Source organism: Cebus imitator, unplaced genomic scaffold (genome assembly GCF_001604975.1).
Source record: "Cebus imitator isolate Cc_AM_T3 unplaced genomic scaffold, Cebus_imitator-1.0 Scaffold53, whole genome shotgun sequence".
NCBI lineage: Eukaryota > Metazoa > Chordata > Mammalia > Primates > Cebidae > Cebus > Cebus imitator.
The window spans coordinates 4,418,522-4,433,945 of NW_016107368.1; the positions used below are offsets into that span (position 1 = coordinate 4,418,522).

Here is a 15,424-nt window from a genome sequence, read left to right on the forward strand (position 1 = left end):
TCTGTTGTGTAAGCCCCCGGTTTGCGGCACAGGGGCCGAGAGAGCAGGGGATGTCCTGGAATCTGCAGGGGCCCTGGGAAGGGGTGGGAACCACAGAGATCCTTTTCCGACTCCTAGTTCAGCACCCATACCTTGGGCTTTCCGTTTCTTTTTCTTTTGAGACGAGCTTTCGGTCTTGTCGCCCAGGCTGGGGTGCAGTGGTGGTCTCGGCTCACCGCAACCTCCGCCTCCTGGGTTCAGGCGATTCTCCTGCCTCAGCCTCCCGAGTAGCTGGGATTACAGGCATGCGCCACCATGCCCGGCTAATTTTTTGTATTTCTAGTAGAGATGAGGTTTCTCCATGTTGGCCAGGCTGGTCTCGAACTCTTGAACTTAGGTGATCCGCCCACCTCCTCAACAGCTAGGATTACAGGCTTTGTGTTTCTGAAGCAGCTGCTGGGGCTGGTGGGGGTGGAGGCTGTAGTGGCCGGAAGGCCCCTCCTTTCTCTGGAAGCTGCTGGGAGGGGAGCATTTGTCCATGTCACCGAGTTAGCTGGGAGGCACGGATACCCGGAGATACTCACTTTTCCGCCCACCTCTGCTGTCACCCGTCACACTGCCTGCAAGCAGCAAATAATTTTATTTTCTCCATTAACAGAGCGGCAGCACGGAGTAAATCTAATCCATAAATAACCCTCCCCGGGCTGGTACCAAGGCCCCAGGCGTGTCCCCCAGCCTGCCTGTGTCCTGTGCCTGGCCTCTGGGGCCCCGGCACGCCCTGCCAGCTTCTCTCCCTGATGGTCATGACCAGGCTTCGACTCTGAGTTCCAGAGCAGCCTTGCGGGGCCAGGGGACAGCTTGAGGTGGGGGGAGGAGTTGGGGCAGTGGCCACAGGGAGAGAGACACACCGAGACCTTAGCACCGTCATGGGAACCATTAATCTTTTTTTTTTTTTTTTTCTTTTTTGAGATGAAGTCTCACTCTGTTGCCCAGGCTGGAGTACAGTGGAGCGATCTTGGCTCACTACAACCTCCACCTCCTGGGTGCAAGTGAGCCTCCTGCCTCAGCCTTCTGAGTAGCTGGGACTACAGGTGCCCGTCACCACAGCAGGCTAATTTTTGCATTTTTAGTAGAGACGGGGTTTCACTATGTTGGTCAGGCTGGTCTTGAACGCCTGACCTTGCGATCCGCCTGTGATGTGCCCGCCTCAGCCTCTCAAAGTGCTGGGATTACAGGCGTGACCCACCATGCCCAGCCGGAAGCTGTGAATCTTGACTGTGTCGGGGTTCAAGCCAGAACTCTCTGCAGAGGAGGAGGAAGCCCGATCCGTGAATGGTGAGGTTGTGGAGGGGGCAGCTGCAGGGGTCAGAGGCTGAATGTCAGGCTCTCCCAGACCCCAGCAGTTGAGCGGCAGGAGGTCCAGTGAGAAGGACAGATGGATGAATGGAGGTCTCTGGTCAAAGCCTTCTCTTTCCACCTGCTGCTGGGGGGAGGCGGCTGCCCAATGTCCACCTATTTGGGAGGCTTTGAGAGGCAAGGTGGGCCTGGGCACCGAGGGGCTATCCCCACAGGAGGCACAGAGAAGGGGTGGAGGCTGCCACCACTCACTTCTTCTAAGCCAGGGCTGAGCACATTTTTTTGGTAAAGGGCCAGACTCTAACTACATTGGGCTTTGCAAGCCAGGTGGGCTCTGTGGTGACTCTTCGGGTCCGCTGTTGCAGGGGGCCAGTTGCCATATGTAAATGAATGGGCATGACCATGTGCCAATAAAACTTTATTGACAAAACAGGTGGAGGGCCGGATTTGGCCGCAGGGCTGTAGGTTGCCAGGCCTTGCCCTAGAAGGTACCTGCTCTTAACGCAATGTACCCACAACCTGAGTGTCTCTGATCTGCCATCCGTGGGGGGGTCAGATCTGTTTAAGAGTCCCTCTTTAGAAGGCTGTCCACTGACACCCTTCTGGTGGCCTCTGTGACCGACCAGAGCATGCGTCAAAGATGCATTTTTGTTTTTCCCCACTTTCCTCAGCGATCTCCCCAGAGCCTGGCACAGGGGTTGCACAGAAATACTGCAGCTGCAATAAATGGGCCAAACTCAGGCACTGATCACGGAGTCTCACATGCTGCCCGGGAGGCGAGACCTTGGCACTGGGGCGCCCACCCCGGCCCAAGGGCAGTCCTCCTCGGCCCCACACGGTGGCACTTTTGGGGACCCATCCACTCATCTTTTATCCACTTGGCAGACAGCAATGGCCTGTCCCAAATTGCCTTCCCGTTTCCGAGCGTTTTGGAGAACAGTGGAAAGGGCATTGCGGGCACCACCTGCTCCTGCCCGGTCCCTCCGCAGCCTGGGCAGGCTCAGGATGCCGGCCCATCAGTCAGTGCCACACAGGGCCCGGGGAGGAGCGGCACCCTGAGGCTTTGCTTTCAGGCTGTGTCTGTCCCCGCACACAGGGAGGGAGGGACACAGTCTTTTTTTTTTTTTTTTTTTTTGAGACGGAGTTTCACTCTCGTTGCCCAGGCTGGAGTGCAATGGCGCGATCTTGGCTCACCACAACCTCTGCCTCCTGGGTTCAAGCAATTCTCCTGCCTCAGCCTCCTGAGTAGCTGGGATTACAGTCATGCGCCTCCATGCCCAGCTAATTTTTTGTATTTTTAGTAGAGACGGGGTTTCACCTTGCTGACCAGGATGGTCTCGATCTCTTGACCTCGTGATCCACCCGCCTCGGCCTCCCAAAGTGCTGGGATTACAGGCGTGAGCCACCGCGCCTGGCCAGAGGGACTCAGTCTTTGTCGGGAAGTCGCAGCGGGTGGAAGGTCCGAGCCTCCTGTGGTCACAGGCTTCACCCCACCCTGCACCCCTCCTCCCCACTTGTGGCAGACAGGGAAACTGAGTCCTGGCGATGTTGAGAGGATGCTGGAGGCAAGACGGCCCTGGAAAGGAGACAGCGCCGGGGCTGGGGGGTGGTTGGTGGACGAAGCTTTCCTCAAGGGCACCCTCTGCTCTGGACGCAAGCTCTCGGGTGGACGGACACTCCTGCAGAGGGGACGCCGGGGCCCAGGGAGGGATGGCCTGGCCAGGTCCCCAAGAGCCCTGGCTACTGGGCCTCGGTTCCTCCTGGTGTCCCAGCCCCCATAACACCACAGACACCCAGGGCCCAGTCCTGAGTCCCACCCCACCTTCACCCCTCCCTGGAGGCGACTTCGTCCTCTAGTTCCAACACCTGCCAGCTGACGGCCCCTGCCCACCTGCCCTGGGGCAGCCTCCCCAGACCCAGGCGTCTTCACCTGGATGTCTCGCGTTCAAATCTAACCCCCTCCCAGCTCAGCACCTCCTTCCAGGGGCTTGAGTGATCTGCAAATCCTATTGGCTCTGCCTGAAAATACACCCAGAGTCCACCAGCTTCTCACGACACCTGACCCCTGCCCTGGTCCCTGGCTTCTGCCCTCACCCCGTCTCCTCCCCGAAGCAGTAACCAGAGGGCGCCTGTGAGCACCTGAGTCAGGTCCCATCCCTCCCCTGCCCACAGCCCTCCATGGCTCCTACGTCCCTCGGGCTCAGAGCCCAAGTCCTCCCCGAGGCTCACCAGGCCCTGCACAACCTGCCTCCCTCCTCCCCCTGCTCCCTCTGCTCCCATCGCAGGGGCCTCCTCACGTTCCTGCAGCACACCAGGTGCAAGAGGGTCACCTGAGGGAGGCTGAGCTGTCCCGTGTTCCCTGTGCTGACCCCGTGCCTGGCGGGGGTGGGCACACACTGACAGAGACCTAGGTCGGGATGGCTGGGTCCCGGTGGACACCCAGGGCGGTGAGCCCTAGCGCCTGGCACATCCACCAGCTGCCACCACAAGTGACGCTCCTGGGGCTTAGGTGTCACCGGAACTGGGTTGGGGACAGGGACAGGGCAGCTGCTAGCTGGGACAAGTGAGGCCAGGCTCAGGCCCTCCGGGAACTGTGGGGGAATTGTGGGGTTCGCTGCCTCAGCCACCCGGCCGCCCAGCCTGGCCACAGTCGGGGGGGAGCACGCCAGCTGTTGTGTGTTGAGGACCCCAGAGGTGGGAGTGGAGGGATGTCCAGCTCTGGAAGCAAAACACATCCCGGGAGAACGGGGCGACACCAGCCCCACCCCAGGGAGACCCCGACATCGGTCCCCCCAGCCCAGGCTCAGAAATGAAGACAATTTCAAAGGCGTGGAACGGGGTTTCGCAGTGCTCATGAACCTTTAATTCATTATGAACCTAGAGGCAGGGAAATTAGGCAAAAAATACAGCGTATCCTTCATCTCGGGTGGGGAAAAAACCAGGGTGCTGGGTTTTGTCTTGTCTTTGCACAGAGTAAGACACAGAGAAACCTTCGTGGGGAGAGTGTGCAGCTCCGGCCTGCCCTTCCGTGGCCCGTCCACGGGATGGGTGCAGCCCCCTAGGGACCACGGCTGCAAGGGCATCTGCCCGCTTCTTTACAACATAAATAGCATTTTCAAACAACATAAGAATACAGTGTCAGCGCCACGCTGGGTGAGGCTGCTTCGTGCAGAGGGACACCCCCACGTTCTGGCTGACACCCCCCCACCTCCCCAACCCCGGCCCTCTCCAGGGTCACCGCCCCCCTCCCCCACCAAGAAAATGAAGGGCTTGCTCCTGCGCCACGCTCTCCTCCTTTCCCTTAGTTCTCTCCAGCCCGGGCCCGTGCGGACACCCTCTTATAATATAAACATTGCTTTATTTATCTACTTATTTACTTTTTGAGACAGGCTCTCACTCTGACCCCAGGCTGGAATGCAGTGGCGCAATCATAGCTCACTGCAGCCTCAACCTCCTGGGTTCAAGAGATCCTCCCCCCTCAGCCTCCCACATACTGGGACCACAAGCGCGCACCACACCAAGCTGGTGTGTAAAACATTTGTAGTGATGGGGTCTCACTACATAGCCCAGGCAGGTCCCAAACTCCGGGCTCCGCGGTTTTGTCTTTGTCATACAAACAAGTGATCCCCTCCACCCCTCCCTCTGGCGGGAGAAAGCACCGCTGGCGAGGGAGAGGCACCCGGAGGAGGCGCTTCCTAGCCTGGGCTGAAGGCCATGTCTTCTCCATCAGCTGAACCCACTCCTAAGAGGCAGATTCCCCTCAGGTGACAGCAGCGTGGGTGGGCAGACCGAGGATACCTGGCCTCGTCCCTGCTCAGAAGCGGGTAAATGGGACCCCCAAAGGCCTGTCTTGGCCCTGTGTCCCCTGACCCACTCAGGGTCACACCTCAATAGCTGGGAAGCTGCCCACACTCATACTGACCAGAAGGGCCTGGGACCTCCTCACCCTGAGGCGAGGGAGGGGCGGGGGGCTTGGTCTGCAAGGAAGCCTCTGGAACACCTGTGATTCTCTTGGGGGAGAGAAACAAAGACGAACCCCGGGAGAGAGTTCACTCGGCAAACGTGGGCACAGCGGAGGCCCCAGACCCCGGGCTTCCCCTGGCACACAGTGGGGCCAGCAGAGAGGCCGGGCCTCCTCCCAGCAGGCGCAGAGGGGTACGGGCGCTGCCCGGACTATCGGAGTCCAGGAGCCGGGGGAGGTGAGGTGAGACGGTGAGTGACGGGCGGCTGAAACCGGGGCGCCCTGCCCCCCGCCGGGCTGACCCGGCAGTCCCCGGCCTCCTTCCCTGCCTGCTCTGCAGCCACATCGTGGTATTTTAAAACAACAGCAAACAAAACACAGCAAGCCGCTTCAGTCTCGCAGCGAATCCGGGTTCTGAGAAAAACGACGTGTTTTTGTTTTTTGTTTTTCTTAAAGCCACAAATCTAGAAAACAGCTTTGGGGATATTTTCCTTTGTTTTCCTTTTTCTCCTGCTTTTTTTTTTTTAAACAATATGTATTTATAGAAAGAGCCTCACAAAGGTGGTTTATGTACAGAAGTGACCGTCTCAAAGGTTGCTCAGTAGGGCATTGCAGTAGCACCTTTTCGAGAAGAAGAGAGCTTCCATGGTTTAAAATTCTGAGTAGTTGAGTGGGGTGCAACCCCGGCTGGCCCCCGAGCCCGCCTGGCCCTGCTCCCTGAGTCTGGGGCCGCGTGCGGCGTCCCGCTGGCTCCTGTCGCCCTAGGGGGCACCCGCGGCTTGGAGGTGGCCTCTTGGGGGCCAGGGACACGAGGACAGGAATTCACAGCAAGCGAACGCCCAGGGCGTGCCATGGCCTGCCCCGCTGGGCTGAGGGTCGCCTGAGCGGCCAGCTGTCCTAGAAGGGGGCTCCGGGCCGGCCCTGCGCCTGCAGGAGGCTTTCCACGAAGGCCACGTAGTCCTGGCTCCGCCCCGAGTCCTCCGTGGCGAGTGGGGTGCCCACGCGCGGGCGCTTGGCGGCCTTGGCCTCCTCCCCCAGGAAGGCAGGCTCCTGCGGCGCCCCCGTGCTCAGTGACTGCGGGAGAGCGGAAGTGCAGTGGTTAGCGTGGTGGAGGCTCTGCGCGCCCCGGCCACTGTCTACGGCCTGAGACCAGCCGGCCAGACACAGACCCCTGATCCTGCCAGTGGAGGGAGGGGGCCCGCACCCCACCCCAGCCTCTGGCCCCTAGTGGGGTGGGAGCCCTGGCTGGGGCTGTGACCGTCCGTCTGCCTGGCAGCTCCATCTGTTCCCTGAGGGACCCCTCTGCAGCTGAGCAGCTGTGCCCAGGAGCAGGCACCTCCGCCGTGGGCTCTGCCCCTCAACACCTCCCCTCTGCATCAGGAAGAACATAAAGGAAGCCGGTGAGGGCTGCGGGAGAGAAAGCCAGAGAAAGCCGGCGCGGCCGCTGCCTGCAGAACTCCTGCTCCCATTTAATAAGGAACGCTCAGGAAAGCTTTCGTAGCCTCCAGCTTGGGCAAGCGACTCTGCCTGTGCCCCGAAACCTGCTATGGCTGACGCTGCCCCTTGCAGGGCTGGGCGGCGCAGGTCCCGCAGGGCACAGGGGGCTTGGTGGGTCTGCTCTGCATGCGTGACAAGGGGAGGGACCGGAGATCCTCCAATCCTCCCTCCCCACACGACCGGCATCACCAGGAGCTGTGCACTTGGGCTTAAGGGAGAGGAAGGGTCTCCTGCCAGGAGCCCAGGGGCCAGCTGTGCTGGGCAGAGCCAGCGGGACACCAGCAGAGGTGTGGGAGGAGGTGGTTGGCCCACGCCATTGGGAGCCGTAGTCCATGCCCTGCCTCGTCCAAGACAGGCTCCCTGAGAGTCACCGGCAGCCTCCAGGCCGGCCCTGCGCACTCACCAGCCGAGAGCGGACCCTCTTGGGCAGCTCCTCCTCCAGGGTGAAGATGTCTCCTCGCTTCACCGTCAGCTGGGACCCGTCCTCAAACTCCACCTGCAGGGGGGATTCGGCTCTCAGGGGCCCCGCATAGCCAGGCTGGCAGGTGCTCCAGGCAGGCCCTGGCTGTGCGAGCCGGGAGGCTGGCCCCTTGGGTGCATGGGGCCCGCAGGAGGCCACAATGTCCACCTCTGACACCGCTTGCAGCAAACAAGATCAGCCTGAGGGCCGTGCCCCATGGGGCAAGGGTGGTGGAGGATGGGACAGCCTGGGGCAGTGGGGGGCCCAGCAGCCCCCACCTGGAGACAGAGCCCTCACTCCTCACCTCCTCCCAGCTCGACAGACATCTGTCTCCATGAAGACACAGCCCCAGGACGAGCGCACAGAGTCGCTGGGTGGGCACAGAGCAGGACAGAGGCACAGCACACTAACAGGGCCTGGGAGGCAGGTGAGGCCAGGCAGGGGGACATGGGGGCCTGAGCTCAGGAGCCCCCGACCAGAAGATGAAGGGCAGGGCCCCCGGCTTATGTGTGGCCCCTGAAAACTGCTCAGTCACCTCTTCTCTTCGATTCAGAGACAAACCACGCCCTTCCAGCCTCCCCAGCTGGTGTCTTGTTCCAGGCGGCAGATGCCTGGTTGGCGAGGGGCACTAGGGCACCCCGCTTCCTCCTCGTCAAGCTTGGTGCCAGCTCAGGCTCACCGAGATCCTCTTGGGGTCTCTGGCAACACAACGCTGTCCCGTGAAGGGTGCTCCAGAGGGACGTGTGTCCCCAGGCCCACTTCGTAACTGCGATGGACCCATGTCCCCGAGCCAGGAAAGGGGCCGCGGTCACTCCCTGGCTCTAACCGCCGTTCTGCTCTCGGGGGAGAACGTTCCCATCGCAGAGGGCTCGCTTTCCATGTTTAAAAACTCAAAACAAGCCGGGCATGGTGGCGTGTGCCTGTGGTCCCAGCTACCCAGGAGGCTGAGGTGGGAGGATTTCTTGAGCCTGGGAGGCCGACGCTGTAGTGAGCTCTAATTATGATGCTGCGCCCCAGCCTGGGTGACAGATCGAGACCCTGTCTCAGAACAAACAAAACCCACACACTCAGACCATACAGAAGCGTCCGGGGTCGGATGTCGCAGGCGGTGTGGAGGGTGGAGGCCGGGATCGCAGCCCCTCCCTCTCAAAGCAGGCGCAGACCCTGCCTCGGGGCGGCCAGGCCTGCTGGTCACTAGGACTCCTCCAGGGATGGAGACGGGGTGGGCCCTGGGGACGGAGTGTGTCAGCTGGTGGCAGGAGGAGCAGGGCTGGGAGTGCCCAGTGTGGACTCTGGGATGGCGGGTCACCTCTGGGCCATGTTCTGGGGCGACAGCACGGATCTCTTAGGGATGTGTGGAGGAGGCTGCTGGGAACTGAGGGCCCGAGGTGCCACCCTCTGCCCTGTTCCTCCCATCTCATTTGTAAAGGGAAGCCACCAGGAGAAGGCCCCTTCCCAGCACCTGTCCCACGAAGAGGATCCAGGTGGAGGAGCCCTGGAAAGTGATTCCCACCCTCGGTGTGGCAGGGGCAGCAGTGGGTTTTGGAGCTCCCAGCCCAGGGGTCCGAGGGCCCACCTGGAGCCCTTCCCCAGCTCCCCAGCCCCGAATCAGCCTCTTATGCTTCCGGCAGGCGCTGCACACAGTGATTCAGGCACGACACAGAAGTGGCTTTCCAGGAGGAGAAGGTGCAGTCTAGAAACTCAGCTCCAACTGCCTCAGATTTCTGGGTAAGGAAGACTGGGGAGACCCACCCCAGATTCGCAGGAGCACAGAGCCGCCTGGGAGGGTGGCGCTCACACGGCCGGGTCCAAGTGGGCTCCCGGGGAGCCCTGTGTGCTCGGGTCATTTGGGAACTGCGGGCTCGGTTTCCTCCAGAGGCCTCCCTGGAACCTGCGCTTCCACTACGCATTTCCGCGGGGTGGGTTCCGAAGGTGGCATTTGCTTTTTAACATTTGGGGGAAACTGGATACAGTTGCGAATGCGGGAAATGAGACAGACACGTGCCTCCACCCAGGCTTCCCGTGGGACGTCGTGCTGGCGCTTCTCAGAAGCATCTTAAGGGTCACGTGCGTGCGAGGGAAACGTACTGCGTGTGTTCCGGACAGGCTGGGGGCTCCTGGAGCCTCGGTGTCGGGGGCTTCTCCACACAGTTCTGCCGTCGCCAGGGCCCGCCGGAGCCCCTGCTAACCAGTCCGCCTGCAGGCCCAGCCTCAGCCTCGGGAGCATGGCGGGCAGCTCCAGGCCACCTCTTTGGCTACCACAGAGGGCGTTCCCAGGATCCTGTGGCCGAGGTCCCCGCAGGCAGGCAGGCGTTCCACAGTGGCTTGCCGGCTTCCGATACCTCCCACTCATGATTTCACAGCCCCTGCCCCTGGGCACTCTGGAGACGTGGCACTCTTTGAGACAGGGCCTTGCTTTGTCACCCAGGTTGGAGTGTAGCAGCACGACCTTGGATCACTGAACTTCAGCCTACCAGGCTCAAGTGACCCTCCCAAGTAGCTCCCAACCAGCTGGGACTACAGGCCAGTGCCACTACGCCCAGCCAGTTTAGTGTTTTATAGGGGCAGGGTTTTGCCGTGTTGCCCAGGCTGGTCTCAAACTCCTGGGCTCAAGCGCTCTGCGTGCCTCAGCCTCCCACAGTGCTGGGGTCACAGGCCTGAGCCCCACACTCGCCCGGCTGGCATCATCTCATTACTGACTGTCCCAGTAGCTCGGCTTCCTTGGGGCAAGCTCCCCCCACTGCCCGACGCCAGCCCCGCCTGGGCTCTGGTGATGTGACGACAATCCCGGAGCCCCCAGCACAGTCTGCTTCTGTTCCCTGCCAGGGCAGGGCTGCTTCCGTCGGTTCTTCTGTGGGACGTGTTGTCAAGTCCCACCCTGAGTTTCCCTCGTCATTTTCGAGCGTGGCTGTGCACTGCGTATGTTATAAATGGCTACTTCATTCATTCGCATTTCCCATCGTCCTCAGAGGTGTCTTGAGGGAAGGAGGGAGATGGCACGTGTCCGGCCTGTCTCTGGAGCAAACTTCCACCTCGTTCTAGAGATCCTGGCTCAACCTCCCCTCCTCGGAGTCCAGTCTGACCTGCCTGGGCTCCAGGGCAGGCAGAGGGTCTTGTCACCATCACACAATCCCCCACCCGTGTTGCCATGTACTGCACGCACCAGAATGCTTCCCAGCAGAGAGTTTTTTTTTTTTTTTGGAGACAGCATCTCACTGTCGCCTGGGCTGGAGTCCAGTGGCTCAATTACAGCTCATTGCATCCTCGACCTCCTGGATTCAAGCAATCCTCCCACCTCCCGAGTAGCTGGGACTACAGGTGCACAGCGCCATTCCCAGCCAATTTTTAAAATTTTTTTGTAGAGATGGCCGGTGGGGGAGGGTCTCGCCTTGTTGCCCAGGCTGGTCTTGAACTCTTGGCGTCAAGTGATCCTCCCGCCTCGGCCTCCCAAAGTGTTGGGATTATAGGCATGAACCACTGTACCTAGCCTAAAATTCCACACTTTTAAATAATTTATCTTCCACAGTCATGAGAAGAAACTCACTACCAATTTGACAAAAAAAAAAAACACCCTAGGGTAACTGAGCTGTACACTCCGAAACGGTGAAAGGGTGAATTTACGTTAAGAATTGCGAAGCTAGCCGGGCGCGGTGGCTCACACCTGTAATCCCAGCACTTTGGGAGGCCGAGGCGGGTGGATCACAAGGTCAAGAGATCGAGACCATCCTGGTCAACATGGTGAAACCCCATCTCTACTAAAAATACAAAAAAAATTAGCTGGGCATGGTGGCGCGTGCCTGTAATCCCAGCTACTCAGGAGACTGAGGCAGGAGAATTGCCTGAACCCAGGAGGCGGAGGTTGCGGTGAGCCGAGATCGCACCATTGCACTCCAGCCTGGGTAACAAGAGTGAAACTCCGTCTCAAAAAAAAAAAGGATTGCGAAGCTGTCTCGGAGGGACATGTCACCCAGTGGAGGCCCCTTTTAGCTTTGAAACCAACATGCCCTGTGCCTCTGCATCAGGCAGGCAAGCCGAGGCTCAGCCAGGCCCCACAGGCCCCACTCACCACGGCTCACACCACCAGTGCCCAGGCAGAGGCACCTGGGCCAGGGCTGCAACCTACCCATCCCCGCACCCACGGGAAGAGCATGGCGAAGGTGTGGTGGGCGGCCAGTCCCCCGCTTACCTGGTAGATGTGGCTGGTGACGGAGGAAATGAACTTGGCCTTGTAGAGGTTGCCATCGGTCCACCGGAGCTCCACCAGCTCCCCCTCGGAAGGGGGTCCCAGCCGGGCACAGTCCCTACTCTGCGGGGAGAACAGGTGGGAGCTGAGGTGCTGGCCACACTACGCCAGGGTTTCCGCTGGGTTTTTGACCCTCCCCTGCACTGGCAAGCAAGGTTTTCTGCCTGCAGCCCCGTGGCCGGCCGCGGGAGCCCAGCAGGTGCGCAAGCCCGGCTGTGGGTCGCGTTGCATTGATCAAGCTTTCTGCTCTGTTTCTGCACAGCACAGGGGGCAGTGCTTTTCCTGAAGGGGCCTGGGGACAAGGGGACCCCATGAAGGGATCGGGAGTCAGGCTGTTCCCAGATCCCCCCCACCCCCCGCCCCCGCCCCACAGCCCAGCTTCCCCCACCACCCCCCGCCCCCGCCCCCACCCCACCCCACACTCACAGTGATGCTCTCAGGGTACAGGTTGTCACTGTAGGAGCCATCTTCGAAGTTCACTTCGTAGCAGGTCTGCGAGGCGGCCCCGATGACGCGGCAGCGGTAGTACAGCCCGTTACGGTTCTTGGTGATGACCACCTGGCCTAGGGACACGGCCCTCAAGAACTGGACCTGGGAGGGTGCAGAGGGTGTGGGGGCAGGCGGACGGTCAGCACAGGCACCAGCGGGGGCGGGGAGCCGGGGGTGAGGAGGCGGGCAGACACTCACCGCGTGGCCCCCCGACCTGTGCTTGAGGCAGGTGATGGAGACCACGTAGGGCCAGTCGTCCGGCTCCATGAGCACCCCGGCGGCGTGGGCGCATGTCACATGGAAGGACGTGGAGCAGTGCTCGTAGGAGCACTGGATGCAGGCGCCCGACACCTTCTTCATCCGCTTCCGGCAGTACACGCATTTCTGGGGATGGGGACACAGGCAGGGGCATGGGGCTGGGAACTTCCCTACAGACCCTGGGGTGGAGGCTCCAGCCCCTCCCAGCACAGCCTTTAAGGGAAGCATCGTGGGAGGGGTCCGGTGCTCTGCCCAGCGAGGGGCCTCCACCCCAGCCCAGAGCCCACAGCCTCCCTGGCCAAGCCCTCCAGACCCACCGACCCAGCCTCCTGCCACTCAGCCCCCAGGGAGCAGTAGGCACTGGGGCACCCAGGAGTGCCTCCCATCCCCCTATGTGTCACTGACTGCTGGGACAGACATTGAGGAGCCCCACGTGGTGTCGCTCAGCCAGAGAGGAACCACATGGTGAGAGATGTGCCCTGGGGGCCCCACCATGAGTGCAGGCGGCTGGCGCAAGCCAGACCGTGGGACACAGGATCCACAACACCAGGGTGGCTGCCCACAGACACAGGAAGTGGACTCAGCCCACAGACACAGGAAGTGGATTCATGGGCACCAGGGTGGGGGATGGGGACGACTGGTAATTTTTTGTAGAGGTGGAGTCTGGCTATGTTGCCCAGGCTGGTCTCAAACTTCTGAGCTCAAAGGATCCTCCCTCCTTGACCTCACAAAGTGCTGGGATTACAGGCGTGCACCACCGTGTGGGTCCTTTACGGCGGATTTTAACAAGAAGCCCTGCAAAGGAGCCTGCGTGGTGAGGAGGGAGCATTGCAGTGGACCTTCCAGACGGTGGGGCTCACGCTGCAGCACCTGCCCGAGTCAGCACTGGGCCCTGGTGGCCGCCACACCCGTGCCAGGCCCAGCTAAGCATTTAATACACAGCGCCATCACTGCTCCATAAACAATGCTCAAAAGCCAGATAAGCCACGGGCTAGAGCAGCGATTGACAGCATTGAGATCCCATTATCGAACTGTCAATACCCAATTCTCCTGTCACACGACATGCGCCACACAGCCCTCCAGCGTGGCCTCCCCCTCCTGCAGATCAGCCCGTGTGTAGGAGTCACAGCTGCGCTCCGTGGGGGGCCTGGGAGAGGCCCCGCTGGGACACTGTCCGGTGGGGTTGCTGAGCCATCTGCGCCACATCACCACCCACAGGCGTCCGCCCCTCAGCCCAGGCCCGGGAGAAACCCGCCACTGGGGCAGTCTGGGTGTGGTGTACAGCACCATCCCCTTCCACCCTGTAGTGGCGGGCAGCCTGTGCCCCTGGGTCTCCATGCTGTGAAGAGCATGCCCCAGGACCCATGGGGCCATTTGTCAGGAGCTACACTTGGGGCCACGGCCGCCCAGAGCCATCCCCCTAATGCGAGGTCCCAGTCACGCCATGCACTGTGGCCACGGGAGGTCAGGCAAGTGTTCTTCGCCGTCACCTCCCTTCCCTGGAGCTGCAGTTTGAAGAGCCACTTCCAGTGCTGGCCTGGCCCAGGGCAGTCACATGACATGTGCCATGAGCCACGGAGCCCTCCAGCACAGCCTCCTCCTACTGCAGGGCTGCCAGTGTGTAGGAGAGGCGGTCGGGGAGCAGGGTCTATGGCCCCTGCGGGGCCTGGAAGGGCCCAGATACCAATGGTTGGTTCACAGTTCATAGCTCAGTGTCCTTCCTCGGAGGCCACAGGGCTGTGAGGATGATGTGTGGTGGGCTTTGGAGGTCTGCAGGGCGCCACGGACTGGAGGAGGCAGGTGGTCACCGCTGGGTGCCACCCATGACACCATGTCCTCAGCCTGTCCCACACTGGGGCATAAGGCTGTCCACCAGCCTGGTTTCACAAACAACTGCAACCTCTGAGGAGCCGAGGGCCCCCCACCCCCGACCTCGCCCTAACCCTCCAGGCAGGGCAGTGGCAGTGTGGAGAGCTGGTGCAACTGCCCCTCCTGCCCCCCGGGAGCTGCCTCCTCCCGTCCCAGCCCCTCCCAGACCTCCCAGCGCCTCCACGGAACTCCTGCCGCCACCAGGAGCCAGCCCTGCGGGTAGCTGAGGGAGCTTCTTCGCTGCACACCTTGAGAGCCTGGCCCAGGCAGGCGGGCAGCCGGCCAGAGGCCCCTGACTACCAGGACTGCCCGCAGCTCTGAGCTGCTGGCTCAGGTGTCCCGGAGACAGACTGATGGACAGGGAACCAGGAGTGAGCACCCGTGCCTGCGGCCTGCCCGTGGCCCCTGAAGGCGGGTGGGTGGCTGGGCGAGCAGGAGTGAACTGCCACCTCCTTGCAAAGCTCCATTAAGCAGTACAAGCGGGCCTTGTGTAAAAGGATTTTTAATTCATCGTTACAAGCACCAGTAATGAAGAGTCTGCATTCTGGAAATGTCAGATGATCCATAAGGCGTCGGGCGGGAGGATTTATCACTGGCGCTGCGCACCGCGCCATCACTCCACCTGAATAATGAGGCCTTTTATGCCCGAGTTTGTGGACTGAGCCACTGGTGCCTCGGAAGCATCACCCTCGGGCTGCTGGCTTCCTAATCACCTGGCCGTGCCCAGCCATGCCCAGCCGTGCCCGGCCAGGCTGGCGTGACCTGCCTCACGCTCTGCCCCATGATCGAGGCCTCCCCTTCCAGATAAGCCTTGGTGACTGCCCGCGCGGCCCTGCTCAGGTGGCCTGGCACCTGTGGGCTCCAAGCATGGCATCCCAGCCCGCTGGGCTCGTGGGCACCTAGCACCAGTGCACGGGAGCCTGGGCTCTGTGGTGGGCGTCAGTCCGACCCTCATGGGTCTCCCCAGCAGACCCACCCTGCCAGCCGGATGTGTCTGCTTCCAGCCCCACCTCCACATGAGCCTGAATGTCAACACCAGGCACTGTGTCCACGGCTGGAGGATAAACCAGGCAGGAAAACCATGCAGGACGCTGTGGGGTGCCACTGGCTGCGGGCCCAGCCTCCAGGGGCCCACGAGACACACGTGCAAAGGCCAGAGGGGATGGGGAAAAACGTGTCCCCCCATCAGCACTGCCTCATGCACAGCCTTTACTGGGGACGCGGGCCCAGCCTCCAGGGGCCCAAGAGACACATGTGCAGAGGCCAGAGGGGATGGGGACAAACGTGTCCCCCCATCAGCACTGCCTCATGC

At 61.4% G+C, this 15,424-nt stretch overlaps 1 protein-coding gene across 6 annotated transcripts in view; it reads right to left on the reverse strand.

Annotated features, from left to right (window-relative positions):
- Positions 1 to 5,728: 5,728 nt before the first annotated feature.
- KDM4B (lysine demethylase 4B) overlaps positions 5,729 to 15,424 on the reverse strand; it is a 181,064-nt gene continuing 171,368 nt past the window's right edge. For 4 of the 6 annotated variants that reach the window (XM_037738421.1, XM_037738423.1, XM_037738422.1 and 1 more), the window contains 4 exons: positions 11,923 to 12,369; positions 11,440 to 11,559; positions 7,197 to 7,289; positions 5,729 to 6,370 (listed from right to left, as the gene is read on the reverse strand). In XM_037738421.1, the coding sequence (XP_037594349.1) occupies positions 6,194 to 6,370; positions 7,197 to 7,289; positions 11,440 to 11,559; positions 11,923 to 12,369 (837 nt within the window). In that variant the 3' untranslated portion in view covers positions 5,729 to 6,193. The remainder of the gene's footprint in view (positions 6,371 to 7,196; positions 7,290 to 11,439; positions 11,560 to 11,922; positions 12,370 to 15,424) is intronic. The other 2 variants (XM_017528393.2, XM_017528392.2) reach the window with 1 other exon arrangement.